Genomic DNA, 21,834 nt, shown 5'->3' on the forward strand with positions numbered 1-21,834 from the left:
CAACTTAAGACCTCTTAAAGAAGGTGAGGGGGAGTCAGCTTCAGAAAGTGCTGGGCCTATGAAAACCAGGCCAATTTCATGTCTCAGTTTGGACACCCAAAATCACTCATGAAAATGTTGACCGTTTTATGTTTAATTTCCATACTCAACTTGGTTTAGTGGATGGTTAGTGCTTGACTACTTGGAAGCATCTTTGTTCTCTTCGATCTTCTATACCAGGTTACGTACGTGGGTTATAGTCACTCTGTCATATGATGGAGAAAGATAATGCAGTCTTCCAGTTTCACCCCTACTTGGTAAGGATCTAACAGCTGCTCAGACTTCAGCAGAAGGTGGAGAAGAGTCACCTTTGCAGGCTGTCTAAGAGCAGGAGAGGCCTGGAAAAAGACTTCCATGAAGTTATGCATAGTTACTTCTGGGATCCAATCCATGTACCAATGCCCAGTGCAACCCCAAAAGCAGGTGATGCTTGCTAGGTAGGGGCATGGTGATAGCAGGCATACTATTCACTGTTCAGACTTGGCAGACAAGTTTGTCAAACTTTCACCTTCAGGGTTTGGGCTATTTTCACCTTGTATGCAGAGGTGCGTGCTGACATTTTGTTCTTTAAGTAGAACTGCTGCCAAAGGACACCTGTGCAGCACTAAGGAGTTAATGCAGGGGTGGGGAACCGTTTTTCTATCAGAGGCCACTGACCCACAGAAAAAATCAGTCTTGGGCCACACCCAGCCCCACAGGCAGGGAGGGGCAGAGGCTCAGGGCTTCCCCTAGGCTCCGGGGTGGGGCCAGAAGTGAGGGGTTAGGGTGTGGGGGGGGGCTCCGGGCTGGGGCAGAGGGCTGGGGTGTGGGAGGAGGTGAGGGCTCTGGCTGGGAGTGCAGGCTCTGGTGTGGGGCTGGGAATGAAGGGTTTGGGTTGCAGGAAGGGGCTCCGGGCTGGGGCCAAGGAGTATGGAGTGCAGGAGTGGGTTCAGATCTGGGGCAGAGGGTTGGGGTGTGGGATATTTGGAGTGCGGGGTCTAGGAGGGAGTTAGGGTGCAGGAGGGGATTCTGACGTGGGGCACAGGGTTTGGGGTGTGGGCTCTGGCTGGGTGGTGGTTACCTCAGGCAGCTCCTGGTCAGTGGCGCAGCGGAGCTAGATGCAGGCTCCCTGCCTGCCGGGGCTCCGCGCTGCTCCCAGAAGTGGCCACCATGTCTGGCCCCTATGCAGAGGGGCTGGGGGCTCTGCGCGCTGCATGCGACTGCAGGCACTGCCCCTGCAGCTCCCATTGGCCACAGTTCCTGGCCAGTGGGAGCACGGGGGCAATGCACACAGCTTCCCTGATCACCCCTGCTCCTAGGAAACATTCCGGGAGCTGCGTGGAGCCAATCAGACTTCTGCCAACCCAGCGCTCAAGGCTCCAACCCCACGGGGACGGTGGGGGTGGGCGGACGAGGCTTGGGGCTTCTGGCCCGCGGCGCTGAGACTTGCAGTGGACCGGATCCAGCTTGCGGGCAATAGGTTCCCCACCCCTGGGTTAAAGGAACAGAGACAAAAAGGTGGGGTTTTATTTTCAATACAGTAACTGCAATAAATAATGAGGAGTGAAAGGAAGAATTACATGTTTGCCGAATGTTGAGAGATATCTGGTTTGTGCCCAGTGTATCTGAGAAATAGCTCAGGAACATTTTGAGAGTTTTGCCAATAGGCTGCCAAACTCCATGAGAGCAAGGCTTATCTACTGTGCAAGTGCTGACAGTCAAAAGTAAACCAAACCAAATTTATTTAGAGCACTGTGAAGCTTGTCCCTGAATTAATGGGAGTTCCTCATTGTTGCAGATTCTGTAAAAGAACTCCTTACTTGCTTTTTCATTGTTGGCTATATTTGGGGCTACTTGCCAAGCCATGGTTACTTGCTGTCTACCATGCTGTTGAATTTAACTGCTCTGTAAAAATCTAAGAAACATATTTAGTTGGTCATGCACTATGCATACAGTCCTAGAGAAGTACAGTGAAAGTTGTTCAGCAAATAAAGGAGCTGCATTCACAATTGTTTAGTGGGAAGTAACAAAAAATACAGTAATGATTTGTGACCTCGGAGATGTAACTGAATAGGACAGTTCTAGGCAGGGTTTGAGAGATGGTGGATGGTTGAGCAAATGTGCCTTTTGTTTCTGGTGACCTAATCACATATTCTTGGTTCATGCTGAAAATAGAAATTTAAAACCAGGGCTCATTTGTGAGACATTATTTAATACAATTGGTACATAACTTTCTGTGTGAGGCCCTGCACAAGATAGCACCTCAGAATGGTGGTGCATTGGGATGATAGTAGCTTGTTCTTAGTCCCTCTGTTTAATGCATGCTAAATTTCCCTTTTTTATTTAAAGGGGAAAATGTTTTTAATGCAGCAAAACAGCAAATATTGTTTTTATCAATTAATGAGTGTGCATCCAATGGTCTGAGCAGCAGGCTTGAATACACAAGTCCTGATTGCTAATCTCAGCTATGTATCTGATTCTCTTTATGGCATAACCTTTTTTTCCTCTATTTTTCCCCCTTCTTAAATGTGGGTAATAGTTATCCATGTTTAGAGATTTTGTAAGGTTTAATAGTTCTTAAAGTGTTGCATATATACTAGGACTTACTACTACTCTTACACAGAACAACTTCATAAATTATATTCAAAACAGTATATGTATGCATAAACTATTGGCATTTAACAGATACTATCCATCCAATTTTACAATTCTACATATGGTGGTTATGCTGACTCTTCAGTACTTGGCATTTTATCACAACAGAGATGGTAAAAATATAAGTCAACCAAACTCATTCTGAAGCATGTGCAATTGCAGTGCTAAATTGCTAAATTTGATGGGAAAGAGCCAGCTTTCTTGGCCTCTCACTCACGCAGAGGTAGCACAATCTTTTATTGGGTTGTGATCTTAAAATACTTATCAGTAAAGATTTTACAGTGTGATTGTGACTCAACTTTACTTCTAGGGCTTTGTTTATGAGGGCAAGAAAATTACTGCTGGATAAAAATCAAGCAAGTAGGAATCAGGCAGGCAAAAGTTGGTAGAATTTCTTAATGTAGATAAAGCCATTTCAATCTGGACTGGAACACAACTTTTCGCATAAAGCAAATATAAAGACTAAAATGGGCCATATTTGAATAGTAACCCACTGGAAAAATGTTGTACATTTTATTGCCAGTCCTGAGTTATCCGGAAGCATGAAGTTCTGTTTCCCTTTTAGTGTTTTGTGTTAAGTCCAGTAATGCAAACTAGCAATGTTAGTGTTTTCTTTTAAATTCGTATATCCTTCCCATTCCTTAACATCTGTTTCCTAAAATAAAAAGAAAATGGTAAAGGTGTCCTTGATCAGCATTATTCTCTATGCACCATTCATTGTTAAATACCATTGTCCATTTCTCTGGTCTAAATGTCTGGTCTAAAAGTCCTCTGTCTGACTGTAGCTGAAATATTTTTTGTGAAAAGGGTAATTATAATTGGATTTCATGTAGCTTATTCAAGGCACAATAATCCTAAACAGAGAATATAATAACTGAGAGGATTTCATTGTCTGTATAACGTGCGTTAAATTGTTTTCCTAGAAGTCTTTCTTGTAGCCTTGTGCCTCTGGGTGCATCATTGTTTCTTGCATTCCTGTGTTGAGACTGGAAATCACAGATCCTGACAATAAATACATAAGTCTGCTTTGACAACTTCAATGTCATCCACAAACTACTATATCTATAACTGTTTTTCTTACTCAACAAGCAATTTAAGTATTATGTAAATATTTTATATAAAACTATTTTTCTGCTTGATTTGTCCTCTGAAATTCTTGCCTTTTACTTGTGAATCTGTACATTCCATCCATTTTACTGAAATTGTGAGAGATCCACTAGTGACATAAAAAGATACTGTGTGTATATAAACTTGTCTTTTCTACGGTGTAAGTCAGTTTCCTGATTTTCAAGACTGAACTATTGAATCCCCATGATAAGATTTGATTTCTGTAGTACTCTGAATGTGAGTTTAGCTATGGTATGTGTGTATGTGCGTAGGGGACAGGGAGCGTGTAGGTTATTACTTTATTATATATATATATATATATATATATATATAAAAGCAAGCCTTAAATTTGTTTTGAAAAATTAAAATTAAAAACAAAATGCAACTCATCAGTTATAACCTAAATACACTCCAAACACACAAACACACTCCATCCTCTCCCTCAGCTAATCTGCATCTGTTAAAAAAAAAAAAAAAAAAAATTCTGTGTCCTAGATGAGGTTTGCACTGTGCCTGAAAGTCAGCAGACTTTAGGTACATTGGACTGATGTGGGAAGTGAATGCTACATTGGAGGGCCCTCCACTGAAAGTACTACATGTGGCTTGAGCGAGTACCTCAAATATATTTGCCCCTCTATTTTGTACATCTGAAAATACTACAAGAGAGAAGTGTAGGAACTCTGTTTTAACGGTTCATAGTCTGAGGGCTAAACAGTACATTCAAACTGTAGAGCTGTTCTAGATATAAGCTTAAAAGATATTTAAAATCTTGAATGTGTTACATGTGTGAAAATGAAAAGGCTGAGTCTGAGATCATACACACAGAGTGGGCTGATGCCGTTCCATATGTCCTGGAACAGTTACAGATGCATTTTGGATCTGTGCAGCAATAAGCAAATTTTTACAAACAAGCAATTGTTCCAAAGTACAGGTAGATTCTTCTTCACATAGTGCCCCTGTGGGTGTTCCACTTCAGGTGCGCATACACCCTATGTGCCTTTGATGGGAGATTTTCCTTAGCTGTGTCTGTTTTGACCCACGCATGCGTCCTAGGGGTCCTTCTGCTCCACATCGAGGCTATACAGGGCTTGCCGAGTTCACTGGGTTTTAAATGCTGCCTCACATGCTGCAAGGCCATCCCAGTCAGTGATGGATACTCTAAGTGCATTTGGTGTTTAGGAGAGACACACATCCTGCAGAAGTGTGTAACATCTGTTTAGTCCTCAAATTCGAAACGAGAAAGAACTGGGAAATCAAGCTTCAACTGTTAATGATATTAAAGATGTTCTACTGTTAAAGCTTGAAGCCCGGCCCCGCTTCAGAGCCAGGTCAGGAGAGCCCCTGTTTTCATCAGGTGGGATCTAGCGCCCCTTCAACCTCAGCCCAGCATTCTCCTAGAAAGCAGAAGGCTTCTGAGACTAATTCTAAATGAAGCAAGAAGAGGAGCTCTAACTCCCCTCTTAACCAGTCCACTTTGAAAAGACCTCTCTCTTCAAGCAGGTGAATGGCTTTGGAAGCCTCCGTCTAAAGGCACAGTGGGTTGCTCCAGTACCAGTGGAGTGGAGAGACCCCATAGCTCTAAGAGCAAGCATGGCTCGAAGAAGGCACTCGTTCTGTCTAGAAGACTGGTACCATCAAATATGCTCTTCCAGTACCACCTCCAACAGAGTCCTCAGTACCATGTGTGACCAAGCCCCCATCTACTTGAGTAGCTACCTCAGAGCATTCAAAATCATGGGGATGGGCAGGGACAAGCAGGCTGTCCGTTTTGTGCCACCGTACTTTAGGTACCCAAAGAACTTTATCTGTGGCTGCTGAGTCAGAGTTCCTTCTTCCAGCTGGTGCCAATGGTCATGTAACGACAGAGGCATCTGTGTTGGGATGGGGGCACACCTCAGTGCTCATACAGAGGCAGATAGTCACCCAAGAAACCACCCTCCACATCAACCTGTTGGAACTCCAAGGGTTTAGAAATGCATGCCTTCGCTTTCTGCCTCTCATCAAAGACAAGTCTATCCGAGTCATGACTGACGATGTGTGCTGCATGCAGGTGGGGACGAGATCCCATTACCTCTGCATCGAAGACAATAAAGCTATGGAACTGATGCATAAGGCATCACATAAGAATTTCATCACAGCCAATGATCTCAGCAGGTCTTTTCACCAAGACTACAAGTGGGAATTGGACTCCTATTTTTACCGATATATTTTGAACGTAGGGATTCTCAGAAGAGGACGTCTATGCCACAGCTTCAAACAAAAAATACTACCTGTTCTGTTCAAGGGGAGGAGCTTCCGCCTCAATTAATTGCGGGATGCCTTCCTCCTCCCTTGGAAATAGAAGCTCTTTTAAGTGTTTCCCCCATTCCTCTTATTCTCTGTGTGGTGAACAAGATCAGACAGCATGAAGCCAGAGTTATCCTAATAGACCTGACATGGTTGAGGCAGACATGGTTTCCTGCCCTGCTTCACCTATCTCTGTGTCCAGCAATAAAGCTTCCAATAATTCCTCATCTCCTGTCGCCAGAAACCATCTGGCTGCTGCCTAATCTGAGAACTCTCCACCTCAAGATGTGGCTTCTCGATGGCTCGTTGGGAAAGAGCCAGCAGATAGACTCTTTTCTACCATTTAGTAATACACCTCTACCCTGATAAAACGTGGCCCTTGGGAGGCAAAAAACTCACCGCATTATAGGTGAGACCACTTTATATTGAATTTGCTTTGCCGCCGCGCCCTCCCCTCCCCACCCCCGTTCGTTGTTCCCTGACTGCCCCCTCCAGAGACCCCCCCATCCCTAATCACCCCCCAGGACCCCATGCCCTACCCAACCCCCCTGCTCCCTATCCCCTGACTGCTTCGACCCCTATCCACACCCCCTGCCCCCTGACAGGCACTCACCTGCGGCGGGAAGCGGAGCGCCGTGGCTGGGAGCTGGTGGAGTGAAGCGGGCTGGGGCCGGGCTGTTCCGCTTCCACCATTGCCAGTGAGTGCAGGGGGGATCCCTTCCTCCAAGTCCCCTCCCCCCGAGCGACATGGCTGGGGGCGAGGGAAGTGGAGTGGGCTGCTCCCAGCCCCCCGCTAATCCCCTGGGCCACTCTGGGGCTGCGGGGCCCCCAAAAGTGCAAACCCCACCGCTCCTGCCTCCCAGACCCTGGGTGGGGGTAGGAGCCCCTGACCACCCCCGAGACCCTCTGCCCCTTTTCCAACCCCTCGGCCCAGCCCGGCACCCTTAACACACTGCTCAGAGCAGCGTGTCGGAGCTTTACTGCTTTGTATGCAAACCCGCATTATATCGGGTCGCGTTGTATCGGGGTAGAGGTGTATCCGAAATGCCTTCAAAAATGGAAAAGATGTAGTCATTGGTGCAACCTCCAGAAAGTTGTTCCTCACTCCGCCCCTCTTCTGCTAGTTCTGGAGTACCTCTTGCATTTAAAGGAAAAACAGGATTGTCTCAGGGTTCATTAAGGGATTCCACAATAAAGGATTCTCACTGTTTGCTCATGCTCCAACTTTAATGTTCATAAAGGGATTGGGAAACATTTTTCCACAGATGAAAGCCCTTGCTCTGGTTTGGGACCTCAGTTTGGTTCTTAGAAATCTCATGAAACGCCCATTTGAGCCAGTGGTGTTCTGCTCATGTTAAACCCCTCTATGTAATTAGCCTTTGTAGTGGCTATTACATCAGCCTGAAGAGTGGATGAAATTGGGACATTAATGGCAGACCCTCCTTTCACAATATTGTACAAGAACAAGATTTTCTTACGGTCACATTGCAGATTCCTTCCTAAAGTATTGTTTGAGATTCAGACTACTGAATCAGACTACTTATCTACCAATTTTCTTTCCAAAACCACATAATTCCATTTTGAAGACTGCTGTCCACACTCTAGATATCTTGAGGGTGCCTGCTTTCTACCTGGATAGGACTAAATCATTCAGGAAATCTCCAAAACTATTCATTTTGTTTGGAGATAGATCTAAAGGATCTGCTATTTCTACCCAGAGACTGTCAAAATGGATCTCCGGATATATTATTGCTTATTATGTTGTTGCCAGCATTCCACCTCCTCCTGGGATGTCAGCTCATGCTAAGATGTCTCAGTCTACATCTGTGGCCCTCCTTAAAAATGTCCCTGTATCTAAGATCTGCATGATCCTCTGTACATAGCTTCTCCAGACACTACCCTAATCGATGCCTCTAGATCACATGTGGCAATTAGCAACTCAGTTCATTTCTTAATTATGGACTAGATTCCGAAGATCCCTCCTTCTTTCAGGGGTTCTGCTTGGAAGCCACCTGAAGTGAAGCACCCATATTCATCCTGTGCAGTAACTGTGTTTTTTTGAGATGCGTGACCCTGTGAGTGTGCCACTACCTGTCCTCCTTCCCCTCTGCTTTGGAGCTTCTTAAGAGACTTGGCAATGGAGAGGGAATTGAGGGTGGTTCACCCGTGCAGCTTTATATAGTCTCGGTGTGGGACAAAAGGATGACTAGGGCACCTCCATGGGCTGAATGGATGCTACTAATGAAAATTTCTGATCAACGGTATGTGGGGCACACATGCACCTGAAGTGGAGCACCCATAAGGGGACATGTCTAGAAGAACCACAGTTACTGCACAGGGTGAGTAATCTCCTCTTCTTAAAATGTTAGTCCCTCTCTAGTTGAACTCTTTATTAATGAGGGGTGGGGAAATTCTTACACTCATGGGGGACCTATAACATCTCTATATACACCAAAACAATGGTGGCTAGAGTTATGGGATGTTGCTGGTAAGAAAAGACTTGTACAGAAGGCAAGGTAACAGAAAATGTTTATGAAATGTGTCCGTTTTAGACTATAATGCTCCAATAAATCATTTTAATTTATAAAAACAATGGGTGAAATCCTAACTCCATTGAAATTAATGAAAAAACCCAACTGACTTTAATGGGGCCAGACTTTCACCCAATATTTATAAGGATTATGTGAACCAAAAAGTAAAATTCATATTAACCTCTTACATCTCTCCTCTCTATATCCTTTTGTGATTTTACATGAAAATAATTAAAATGGAGACACCATAGTAAAGTGATTTGTACCATGTTTGGCGTTGGCTCCTCTTCCACTTTGGAAAGTAAACCAGTATGAAAATTTGAGCAACACTTAAGTACAGTTAAACTCTAACAAATGACTGTATGCAGTAATAATTAAGCCAGCATAGACTTCAATGGAAATTGTTCGTCAATATCTTACAGCTCACTTGACAAGTGTAAAGATAGTGTTTTTCTAATTGCCACATCTGCAAGTTGTAATAGGGGTCTGAAAGTCTGAAATTGGGGTACTTCTGGCTCAGACACTATCGTCTTTCACCATCTGTAGCATAAAGCTAAACATCATAAACAGTACTGTTAAGTTCCAGCTTCAGAATTTTTATTACTGGTGATGAATGAGTAAGAAAAGAAAGTCTTCCCCCTATTGCTGTATTGGTTCTGTTGGACTTAAAGTAGTAAGAATTAATATTGTCAATAAAGTAAGCAAATACATCTCTGAATATACATGCAGGGAGCAGATTTGTTAAGTGAGGAGACATGTCCATGGAAGTCACTCTTCTGACGATGACCAGATATTTAAACCCCAATGCTTTATTACTTCATGTAATAAACATGTCTCTCCTTTTTTTCTTACAGCTCACACGCCAGACAACAGCTTCCTTGGGTTTGTAGTGGAGCAGCATCTGAATTCCAGTGACATTAAACACATTAATGACATCAAAAGGCAGAACCAGTCACTTGTTTATGGCAAAGTAGATAACTTCTGGAAGGTAAGTTGCAATTTTTTTTTTTTACATCTTTGTCAAATTCATTTTGATCAGAGGAAAAATACATATATCTCAAGACTCACAATAAGTTGCCTCATGAATTTCTAATAAGTCCTTTGTCTGAAAAGAAGCAATAACTTCAAGGGATTTATCTACTGAGCATTTGTGGAGCTTTGTAATAAAAGGGGCATCTGCCTAGCTAACGGGAAGGGAATGGGTCTGAAAAGTCTGCACAATATCTGTCCACTTCACTTTGGGTGTAAAAATGCTACAACTTTCAGTAACATATGTGCTTATGCATGTCGATGAAGCATAGTGAGGCACAATGGAATTTTGAGTGTTGTATAACATTTCCCTTGCTTGGATAAAGGACTTTTTTTATATATAGCCCAGTGAATAAGATACTTGTTTTGTTTTATTTACTGGTAACAAAATTAGTCGGTCTAGTGTTATCAGACTGAATTGAGGGAGATACAGTAACTATTAAAGAGCTGTTGCAGGGATTTGAAGTGATGCAGGGGCTTTTGTAAACCTGGACTGTGTCATAAGCAACTCTTTCAGTGATTTATTCTCCTGCCTGCTGCAGAAAGTTTTTCTTGTATTTGAGAGCAGCCTTTGCAATGTTCTGATCATAAGGTTATGTGGAACCTGTTCAGGCTCTCACTTTAAAGCTTTGGAAATATCGCTTCTGATACTCCTTTGCAAAAAATCAGCTTTTTGCTTAATTGACCTTGATGGTTGTACAGCTATCGTATCTGGATAAGGGAGCGTCAATGTTTAGCTTGTCGTTGACAGCTAGTTCTGCTTCACAAAAGGAAGCAGTTGCCTCTGTGCATTTGTAACCCGCTGCTGAGAATGTGACAGGTCCCAGAGTGTGGCGATCTGCAGAAGATATGAGTCCGCTACAGCTACTAGCTCCAGACCTTTGGCTCTTTAGCTTACGATGTAGTAGCTCATGCTTTTAGGTTTAGATGTTCCCTTTCAATTCCCGCTATGTTGGCCAGGCTCTCAGCCATCATGCAAGTGGAAGCTTGTCTGAGATTCAAACTGCTGTTGGCCTCAGAGACTCAGGATGAGCTTCCTATGAGTAGAGGAAGTACATAACCTGTGGGTGTGGGTGTGAAAAGTCTTCCTTTGTGCCTGATCCACAAAGGATATGTATTGTCACAGCCTTCAGATCCAGAGTCTTGTCTCTTTAGCTGGCGCTGTAACAGCTCGTGCTTTTGTCTCTGGAGGTCCCAGGCCAATCCCTGGTGTGTTATCACAGTGGCAGCCATCACACATTAACATGTATGGGGCCTAGTGCCTCTAGCACAGGGGTGGGCAAACTATGGCCCGGGGGCAGCATCCAGCCCTTTCGACGTTTTAATCCGGCCCTCAAACTCCTGCTGGGGAGCAGGGTCCAGGGCTTGCACCGCTCCGGCGCTCCAGCCAGGGAGGGGGGTCAGGGGCTTGCCCCGCTCTGCGCATACCATGGCTTTGAGTGGCTCCCGGAAGCAGCGGCATATCCCACCTCTGGCTCCTATGCACAGAGGCAGCCAAGGGGCTCTGCCCCAAGCACAACGCCTGCAACTCCTATTGGCCGGGAACCATGGCCAATGGGAGCTGCAGGGGCAGTGCCTGCAGACAGGGCAGGGAACAGAGCCGCCTGGCCACACCTCTGCGTAGGAGCCGGAGGGGGGACATGCCGCTGCTCCTGGAGGTAAGTGGCACTCAGAGCCTGACCCCCATCCATGCCCCAACCCTCTGCCCCAGTCCTGATCCCCCTCCCACTTTCCGAACCCCTTGGTCCCAGCCCGGAGCACCCTGCACCTTCAACCCCTCATCCCCAGCCCCACCCCAGCATCCTCACCCAAGCTGGAGCCCTCACACACCTATCCCCACACCCCAACACCCAATTTCATGAGCATTCATGGCCCGCCATACAATTTCCATAGCTGGATGTGACCCTCAGGCCAAAAAGTTTGCCCACCCCTGCTCTAGCAGCAAACTGAGGAACAGTATAACTACCAGAGGCCCGTTCATGTTAAGGTGATGTCATTGGTTTCAGCTACATAAAGGAATACACACACCCTAATCACCTTAATTCCTTTGCTGCTACTGCTGCTGAGAGTGAAACAAAGTATCCAGTTCTCTTTTAAACCCTGTTATAGTCCTAGCCTTCACAACCTCCTCAGGCAAGGAGTTCCACAGGTTGACTGAGCACTGAGTGAAGAAGAACTTCCTTTTATTTGTTTTAAACCTGCTACCCATTAATTTCATTTGGTGGCCCCTAGTTCTTATATTATGGGAACAAGTAAATAAATTTTCCTTATTCACTTTTTCCACACAACTCATGATTTTATATACCTCTATCATATCCCCCCTTAGTCTCCTCTTTTCCAAGCTGAAAAGTCCTAGCCTCTTTAATCTCTCCTCATATGGGACCCGTTCCAAACCCCTAATCATTTTAGTTGCCCTTTTCTGAACCTTTTCTAATGCCAGTATATCTTTTTTGAGATGAGGGGACCACATCTGTACACAGTATTCAAGATGTGGGCATACCATGATTTATATAAGGTCAATAAGATATTCTCCGTCTTATTCTCTATCCCTTTTTTAATGATTCCTGACATCCCGTTTGCTTTTTTGACTGTCGCTTTACACTGTGTGGACGTCTTCAGAGAACTATCCACGATTACTCCAAGATCTTTCTCCTGATTGATTGTAGCTAAATTAGCCCCCATTGTATTGTATGTATAGTTGGGGTTATTTTTTCCAATGTGCATTACTTTACATTTATCCACATTTAATTTCATTTGCCATATTGTTGCCCAATCACTTAGTTTTGTGAGATCTTTTTGAAGTTCTTCACAGTCTGCTTTGGTCTTAACTATCTTGAGCAGTTTAGTATCATCTGCAAACTTTGTCACCTCACTGTTTACCCCTTTCTCCAGATCATTTATGAATAAGTTGAATAGGATTGTCCCTAGGACTGACCCTTGAGGAACACCACTAGTTACCCCTCTCCATTCTGAAAATTTACCATTTATTCCTACCTTTTGTTCCCTGTCTTTTAACCAGTTCTCAATCCATGAAAGGATCTTCCCTCTTATCCCATGACAACTTAATTTACATAAGAGCCTTTGGTGAGGGGCCTTGTCAAAGGCTTTCTGGAAAACTAGGTACACTATGTCCACTGGATCCCCCTTGTCCACATTTGTTGACCCCCTCAAAGAACTCTAATAGATTAATAAGACATGATCTCCCTTTACAGAAACCATGTTGACTTTTGCGCAAAAGTTTATGTTCTTCTATGTGTCTGACAATTTTATTCTTTACTATTGTTTCAACTAATTTGCCTGACAATTACAGACGTTAGACTTACCAGTCTGTAATTGCCAGGATCACCTCTATAGTCCTTCTTAAATATTGGTGTTACATTAGCTATCTTCTAGTCACTGGGTTCAGTAGCTGATTTAAAGGACAGGTTACAATCCATAGTTATAAGTTCCGCAGTTTCACATTTGAGTTCTTTCAGAACTCTTGGGTGAATGCCATCTGGTCCTGGTGACTTGTTACTGTTAAGTTTCTCAATTAATTCCAAAACCACTTCTAGTGACACTTCAATCTGTGACAATTCCTCAGATTTGTCACCTACAAAGGTGGCTCAGGTTTGGGAATTCCCCTAACATCCTCAGCCATGAAGACTGAAGCAAAGAATTCATTTAGTTTCTCTGCGATGACTTTATCGTCTTTAAGTGCTCCTTTTGTATCTCGGTCGTCCAGGGGCCCCACTGGTTGTTTAGCAGGCTTCCTGCTTCCGATGTACTTAAAAAACATTTTGTTGTTTATTTTTTGAGTTTTTGCTTTTGGAATGGATGATTGATTGACTCCCCTTTTCACCTGAAACGTCCACTGATGATCCCTGGAGAGAGAAGTTTTGAGGAAATGAGAATTAATCCAAACTGGCCTAGGAAGCTATGATGTCCAAACGTACTAAATGATTTAATAGCGTTTCTGATCATGCTTCCCATGAGAATAGCTGTGCTATGTTAAGCTCATTTAAGAGGGCAGCACTGCAGAAGAAAAGATACTTACACAGATTGATAAACACCGTGTTGCCCACTTGCCAACTATCCACTTTAGTTGTCTATAACAGGATCCTTGGGGCGTGGGAAGGGCAAAGTCTCTGTTCATTAGCTGACATATTGAGAACCATGTGGATATTAGTCAGCAATACATTTGTGGTTGTGATCCCTCCAAATTTGTTCATCCAAATCTAATCCTCCTGAAATCCTCACTTATAAAAGTAATTCTTGTTGACTGTAACGGTACATACTTTGGTGATTTTTCTGTTTGGTTCATGACTGAAGAAAGATTTCATTCATTTTCTTTTTTTTTTTTCCTTCTCCTTTTGCATAATGAAGGTTTTTTCCCCAAAACACATTTCAGCAGAACAGAAATCCATTAGTTTTGAGTCTGTTCTGGCTTAGGCTTTTGCGATTACAGTTCCTGATCTGATTATCAGTACCGGAAGCATAATACAGTCTCTCAAGAATAGTTGGATCTAATAATCATCTATACTTCCTGACCTGATTAGTTGTGCAAGTCAACAGAACAGCCTGTCAAGTGTAGTCAGATCTAATAAACAAGGTTGTTGCTCAGTTACTTGGATTTTTATGCATACGTATTTTTTCAGTTCTTTAATCTGTCTGCCCTACTCCGGCAATGTGGATTGATAATTATAAGGCCAGAAGGGACCATTGTGATCATCTAGTCTGATCTCCTGTATAACACAGGCCATAGGACTAGAACATAGCTTTTAGAAAAACATCCTATCTTAATTTGAAAATTTCCAGTGATGTAGAGTCCATGACAATTCTTGGTAAGTTGTTCCAATTGTTAATTATACTGTTGTTAAATGTGTGCCTTATTTCTAGTCTGAATTTGTCTAGCTTCAACTTCCAGCAATTGGCTCTAGGTATATAGTTGTCTGCTAGATAGAAGAGCACTCCATTATCAAATTTCTGTTCCCCACATGAGTACTTACACATGGTGGAAAAAGTCACCCTTTAACCTTCTCTGTATTATAAACAGATTGAGCTCGGAGACATTCACTGTAAAGTGTTTTTGTTTTCCAGTCCTTTAATCATTCTTTTGGCTCTTCTGTGAACCCTCTCCAATTTTGCAACATCCTTCTTGCATTGTAAACACCAGAACTGGACATAGTGTTCCAATAGGATGGTCACACCACTGCCAAATATAGAGGTACTATAACCTCCCTACTTTTACTTGATATTCCCTAGTTTATGTATCCAAGGATTGCATTAGGGCTTTTGGTCACAGCATTGCATTGGGAGCTCATGTGAAGCTCTTTATCCACCTAAACCCCCAAGTCTTTTTCAGAGTTGCTACTTACCAAGATGGCATCTCCAGCATCCTGTAAGTATGACCTACATTCTTGGGGGTCCTAGGTGTATGCAGTACATTTGGTTGTATTAAAACATGTTGTTTGCTTGTTAACATATATTTGTTCCCTGGCATGCAGACTGCCCTGAATACACACATACATAAAGTACACCCCCTACAGACAGGTTTGACTTCAGGGAGTGGGGAGGGAAGTGTATTTGGGTGATGAAATCCATTCTGACCAACAAGGTTCCTGGGTTGAGCTTTTATCTGTGCAGTTGGCTGAGTTTGTGGTTGCTTTACCTATTTAGTGGCTTTATCATTATGAGTAGAGTTGAACTGAAGTAATCTATTTATGCTATTTTCTTTATATTTTGTATCAGAACAGATCACTTAACCAAAATTATGTAAATCCAGCCTAGTGCATATGTGTGTCCTGCTTCTGATCAGCAACTGTAATGGTTAAAGCAGTGGTTCTCGAGCTATTTATCATTGTGGGCCACATTTACAGCTCTGTGTTACGTGAGCCGCATCCATACAATATATATACTATCTGTGTGGCCCTGATGATGTCACATGGGCTGCAGCTGTGTGCTGCTTGGGCCACAGGTGGCCCATGGGTTGAGAACCACTGGGTTTAGAGCATCACACAGGAAGCTGGAAGACCTAGATTTTAGGACTGGTTGTGCCATTAACTTGGTTTATGACCTTGAGCAAATCACTTAACTTCTGTGTCTGTTTTCTTATCTATTAAATGGGGCTGTAGTATCTCAGTTGCCATATAGGAGCTTATATTCATGCTTATAAAGCACTTAGATCTGTAAAGCTTTGTATATTGTAACCTTTTACTGCTTGGTACTCCTGTTTGGTTCTACAGTGCCAATAGCACAGCTGGATTCTGTTGCTGCTTGTGTATTATTAACATAATTCTTTGCCAAATTCCAATCAGTTTATACCTATTGAAAGGAATCGGGTTGCACTGGTATCAGTGGGGGCATAATTTTGCCTGAAGAACCGTCATTGCTGAGGATGATACACAAGAAAGAGAGATCCATTTTGACTTCCAAGCTGAGTTTGCAGGATTGGCAGTTAGAAGCAACTTCAGTTTACTTGTAAACTAAACTGATTTGAACTGAAGTAATTGAGACAATAAATATTGGACAGCACACTGCCATTTCAGAGTGCCTTCAGAACAGAACTACAAATTAAAGTAGAATGCTGGTACATGGGGTTGTGGAGCTCGTATAATTCCCATACCCCCAGGTGACACAGGGCCAAAAAGTCTTAAGCAACTTGAAGGCTAATTCAATCTTTACAGACATAGTAGTAGATAATGACTGTGTTTTTTGTGTGTTTACATATATATTGTTAGAGGGTAACAATGTAACCAGTTCCTGTCTATCACTGTATTCTGTTAATTCAGAGATCAAGAGAAGATGTTAACATTTAAATGAACTGTAAATATAGTGATATCACTGCCTTGATTTCTCTTTGAAGTATATAGCATATCACCTGCAAATGGTGGGAGACAGACAATTACCTTATGTTAATCTATGTAGCTAATTACCAGTAATGCTTAGGAAATAGGTTACTTCAAAAGCCTATTTTTCCCCCAAGCACTGGTGCTGTCAAGTGGCTACAAAAATCTCTATTAAAAACTCTTGGGACCTGATCCTTTCATCTCAGATCTTCTTAAACTTTATTTGGGGGAAGTTTGAGTCGTAAGACTGAAATCTCCAGTCCCATCTGGACCACCCTGATATTGAATATTTGGACATTGGACTATAAGATGATGAACTGATTCTGAAAAGGACTCTTTGCAATTCTAAAGCTTACCATCTCTACTATTACACTGACCTGAGGACTCTGTTCATGTCTGTATGTATAATGATCTTTTAACCAATACTCTTTTTTCTTTTTTAATATATTTTAGTTAATAAGAATTGGCTGTAAAGTGTCGTTGGGTAAGATCTGAAGTATTCATTAACTTGGTGGGTAATGTGTCTGATCCTTTGGCACTCATAGAACTTTTTATGTGATTAACAAGATTTTCAATAATCTTCATCATATTTGATTTGACTGTTTGGGAGGGAACCCAAGGCTGGGTTGCTTTAAGGGAACTGTGTTTTTGGCTTCTGGGTAACCAGTAAGGTATTATAGAAGCTGCTTTGTTGCGAGCTTGATGGATCTAAGTATCAGAATAACCACCAGCTTTGCGGATTGTCTGCCCCATTCTTTGCAGTTTGCCCTAACTGAGCAACCTCAGCGTGCCCCCCCCCCCCCGGCCCCAGTTACACCCCATCATAGCTACAACCGTGTGAGCCAGGTGGCATTTACAAACAGAGAAACAGGGGTCTGGATATGTTAAGTAACTTGCCGAAGGCCACAAGACCTGGGTTCTGTTACAGGCTCACATTCATATTCCCCTTTAACATTCTAGACTGTACTTCAGACCCTTTTATTTCCCAGTGCAGTAATAGTTCAGTTTTTCTAATTCTCTGAAGGCAATCCCTGTATATCAGTTGTGGAGTGCAACAGTTGGCAAGATGGACACACATGTTCTTAGCTTGTGTTGCGGTCAACTGTATGAAAGGATGCTAAGGGAGCCTAAAATTTGGTGTGGAAAAATGAGGGAAACATAGCCGGGGTGACCCTCAAGTGACTTTCTGTCTGGAGTTGAGGGCAGTATAAATGACTGAAGAGAGACCGCTGTGTGAACAGGAGGACTGTGTAGAATGTGAGTGAAACCCGTAGCACTTCTTCCTCATCTAAATTAAACAGAATTGGCTTTAATCACAGAATACTACAGCTATAAAGAACTACTTTGAGGCTTTCCAGGTGCCTTCCGAACTCCGATATGGGTATCAGGCTGTTGTCTTCCACTGCCAATGCAGTTTTGCTATTTGTCTCATGCCACTCACAACCTCATCTCTAATCCAAGAAAGAAAAAATATGCAATGCATTTTAAATAATCTGTTATACATTTTGTAGTTTCCAGACTGCTGCCGGGCGGGCGGGCGGGGGGGAAGAGGCAGAATTTTTTGTGGTCTGTTTTGGAAAATATCTGAGTTTTAGTGGATCATGAGTTGAATACAAGTCAGCAGTGTGATGCAGCTGCAAAAAACGCTAATATCATTCTGCAGTGTATTAACTGGAAGGTCATATGTTTAATCACAGTAGGTAATCCTCCCACTCCACTTAGCACCAGTGAGGCCTCAGCTGAAATACTGTATTTTTTGGGCACCACACTTTAAGAAAGGTGTGAACAAATTAGAGTCCAGAGGAGAGCAACAAAAGTGATGATAGGTTTAGAAAACCTGACCTTTGAGGAAAGGTTAAAAAAACTCTGCATGTTTATTATTGAGAAAAGAAGACTGAGGCAGGACCTGATGATAATAGTCTTCAAATATGTTAAGGGCTCTTATAAAGAGGACAATGTATAGCTCAGTGGTTTGAGCATTGGCCTGCTAAACCCAGGGTTGTGAGTTCAATCCTTGAGGGGGCCATTTGGGGCAAAAATTGGGGATTGGTCCTGCTTTGAGCAGGGGGTTAGACTAGATGACCTCCTGAGGTCCCTTCCAACCCTGATATTCTATGTTCTCCACGGTCCATGGAATATAGGACAAGAAGTAATGGGCTTAATCTGTAGCAAGGAAGATTTAGGTTAGGTATTAGGAAAAACTTTCCAACTCTAAGGGGTAGCTAATCTCTGGAATAGGCTTCCAAGGGAGGATGTAGAATCACCATCATTGAAGGTTTTTAATAACAGGTTCGGCAAACATCTGTCAGGGATGGTCTAATTTTACTTGGTCCTGCCTCATCGCAGGAGGCTGGATTTAACTTTGTGGGACTCCTTCCAGCCCTACATTTCTATGAATCTTTGAGGAAATCACTCCAGGAAAATTACAATGTAATATATCAACCACAATTCGCATAAAAAATACTTTTAAGTATTCAGAAGCAACATAATTACAGCCAGTTATGAACACCCAGTGTCTTTTAACAAGATGAGTATTCTTTATAAATTGTTATTGTTCATATAATTTTTTGTGGAAGATTTGGGATTATTACATATTTAATTTCCTTTTTAGTATATTTCAAAAAACTGAGCTAGTAGAATTCTCACTGAACAGTATCCCTCCCTTAAATAGTATGTAAAGGTGTCGTCCCCCCCCCCCCCCCCCCCATGGGTTCTCTGTGGGTACTGATTGGAAGAAAAGTCCGAATTTTTTTTAGTAAAGGTCAGCCTTCCAAGCTAGCATTTCCATGGTTATTAGAGATTGCTGCTGACCATGGGTCTTATTATGTCAGGCTTGCCATTCCCCTCCTTTTACATTGTTCTTACACATTGTATTTATAGATTACTTTCATTGTACTTATCAGTTTTTGAAGCCAGAAGATGTAGGGAGAAAATCTCCTTTCAACTCCCTACACATGCAGATGACATCCTTGCTTATCATCCACTTTCCCTCCAAAATTGCAGAAGAGCTATTGCCTAATTAATCAATTGAAATTTATGTCAGTACTATCAGAAAGCAGCTCAAATCCTGTCTTCCTATGCAACTATGGCTTGTCTTGAGGGAGGCAGCCATTTTAATTCAGTCACACTTCCCCAGACAGGCCTACTTGCTTACATTGAATATATATGGAGAGAAACAGACTAGCAAAGCAAGTAAACAAAAGCCATACATATGGCTGTGCATTTGTAAATCATCTTGCAGACATCAACTTATAAATGAATAGTTAGAGATGTTTTTATAAAAAATGTTTATTTTTATTAAACTAGTCTTCCCTAAAAAATTATCTTTTTTTTTTTTAAATTTAGCATTAGCATGGCTGAACTATCAAACTTTCTGCTTATTTCTCCCTTTTCTTTCCACAGGACTGTGTACCAGTACAGTGCATTAATGCTGTCCTATAATATTGAGCAAGACTATTAGCTAACAGGATTTAACTTGCACAAGCACCCCACATCCCAACTATCTCTTCCCCTGCACTCACTTCCTCCACCCCACTCTTTCACTGTGCTCCTACTGACTCGCTCAACTTTGTTAACTCTTTTATCTTTCAATTCTTCCCTCTTTCTTTTTAAGAGCTTTACTTCTCCTCTCTGACCAGTTCTTATGCTGTCAGCCCCTTTTAGCTCCTCTTTACCTTCAATTCTCTTAATCCTTTTTTCCAGCACCTACTCTTTTATCTGTCTACCATCGTGTCTAGGCCAAGACCCCACTGGCATTCAACCCATCTCTTCTCTTGCTCCATTTCTACCATCTTCTCATCTCTGCTGTTATGACTCTGAAGTCTACTCTTTAACACTTTGCCCTTAAGCTTTCCATTTATATCCCCCCGTAATGCTGCTTGCCTCCTGTCATCCTTTTGTTCCATCTATTTGTCTCCCTCACCTTTATATGTAGCCCTTTCTGCTCTGATTGATTTCCCTCTCTTCTCCTATTTTAACTAAGCCGTGCTGCTGAATGATTTTCAATTAATGTCCTACCTCCCTTCTTCCCCTTGTCTCTCAAATCCTAGCGTATGCTCTAATTGCCTTGACTTCCTCTCCTCCATCTCTCTCCTTGTTCCCATCGAATCTGGTTTACGCTCACTCTCTCCTGCCTTCACAAACCGTCCTTACCTAAGGTCACTTCTGACCTTCTCTTAGCTAAATTAAAAAGGCTTTTCTGTTCTCATTCTTTGAAAGGGCTGATCTATCTCCTCCTCTGTTTTCTCTCTAAACTTGATTTCCCTGACGTTATGCACTCTTGGTTCTCTTACTTTTACTCCTGAAGGCATTCTGTGCCAAAAAGTTAAAAATTCTGCACACAATATTTTAAAATTCCGCAAGTTTTGTTTGTCAAATAAATGTGGAGGCTCCAGCATGGCATTGGGGAGCACAGGACACAGGCTGCACAGAGGTGGGAGATCACTGTGCAGCTCCCCTCCTGCCCTCCCCCCAGTGCACAGACTCAGCGATGAGGCTGCGCACAACCCTGACACAGCGCAAGGACTGGGCCTGCCCCTCAGTGCCAGGTGCTCCAGGTGTGGGCAGGCAGGCTCAGCAAGGCAGGATCCAAGTGTGGAGGGGCTTAGTGTGGGGGGATCCAAGTGTGCGTTGAGAGGGTTCTGTATGGGGCAATCTGGGTGCAGGCGACTCAGTGTGGGATCCAGGTGCGGAGGAAATCTAGAATATGGGCTTCTTGGAGGGTTCTGGGTGCAACAGTAATGGGACTCTGCAGGGGGGTCCAGCTGAAGGTGGTTTGGGGCTGGGTGTGGGGGGATAGAGCTCAGAAGGGGAATGTGGGGGGCTCAGTGGCAGGGGGGTCCAGATGCTGGGGGAGTGGGACTCAGAGGGGTGAGACTTGGCAGGAGGGTGTGGGTATGAGGGGGTGTCAAGTTTCCTTCCCCACTCTGAACTCTAGGGTACAGAGGTGGGGACCTGCATGAAAACCCCCTAAGCTTATTTTTACCAGCTTAGGTTAAAACTTCCCCAAGGTAAAAACTACTTTCCTTTTTCCCTTCGATTTTATTGCTGCCACCACCAAGCGTCTAACAGATATATAACCCGGAAAGAGCCTGCTTGGAAATGTCTTTCCCCCCAAAAATCCTCCCCAAACCCTACACCCCCTTTCCTGGGGAAGGCTTGATAAAAATCCTCACCAATTTGCATAGGTGAACACAGACCCAAACCCTTGGACCTTAAGAACAATGAAAAAGCAATCAGGTTCTTAAAAGAAGAATTTTAATTGAAGAAAAAAAAATAAAAGAATCACCTCTGTAAAATCAGGATGGCACATACCTTACAGGGTAATCAGATTCAAAACATAGAGAATCCCTCTAGGCAAAATCTTAAGTTACAAAAAGACA

At 43.0% G+C, this 21,834-nt stretch overlaps 1 protein-coding gene across 5 annotated transcripts in view; it reads left to right on the forward strand.

The window, feature by feature from the left end:
• The window catches only part of MGAT5 (alpha-1,6-mannosylglycoprotein 6-beta-N-acetylglucosaminyltransferase), a 232,371-nt gene that overhangs the window by 153,931 nt on the left and 56,606 nt on the right, over positions 1-21,834 (forward strand). For all 5 annotated transcript variants that reach the window (XM_075117780.1, XM_075117781.1, XM_048869222.2 and 2 more), the window contains one exon: positions 9,452-9,585. In XM_075117780.1, the coding sequence (XP_074973881.1) occupies positions 9,452-9,585 (134 nt within the window). The remainder of the gene's footprint in view (positions 1-9,451; positions 9,586-21,834) is intronic.

Source organism: Caretta caretta, chromosome 11 (assembly GCF_965140235.1).
Source record: "Caretta caretta isolate rCarCar2 chromosome 11, rCarCar1.hap1, whole genome shotgun sequence".
Taxonomy (NCBI): Eukaryota; Metazoa; Chordata; order Testudines; family Cheloniidae; genus Caretta; species Caretta caretta.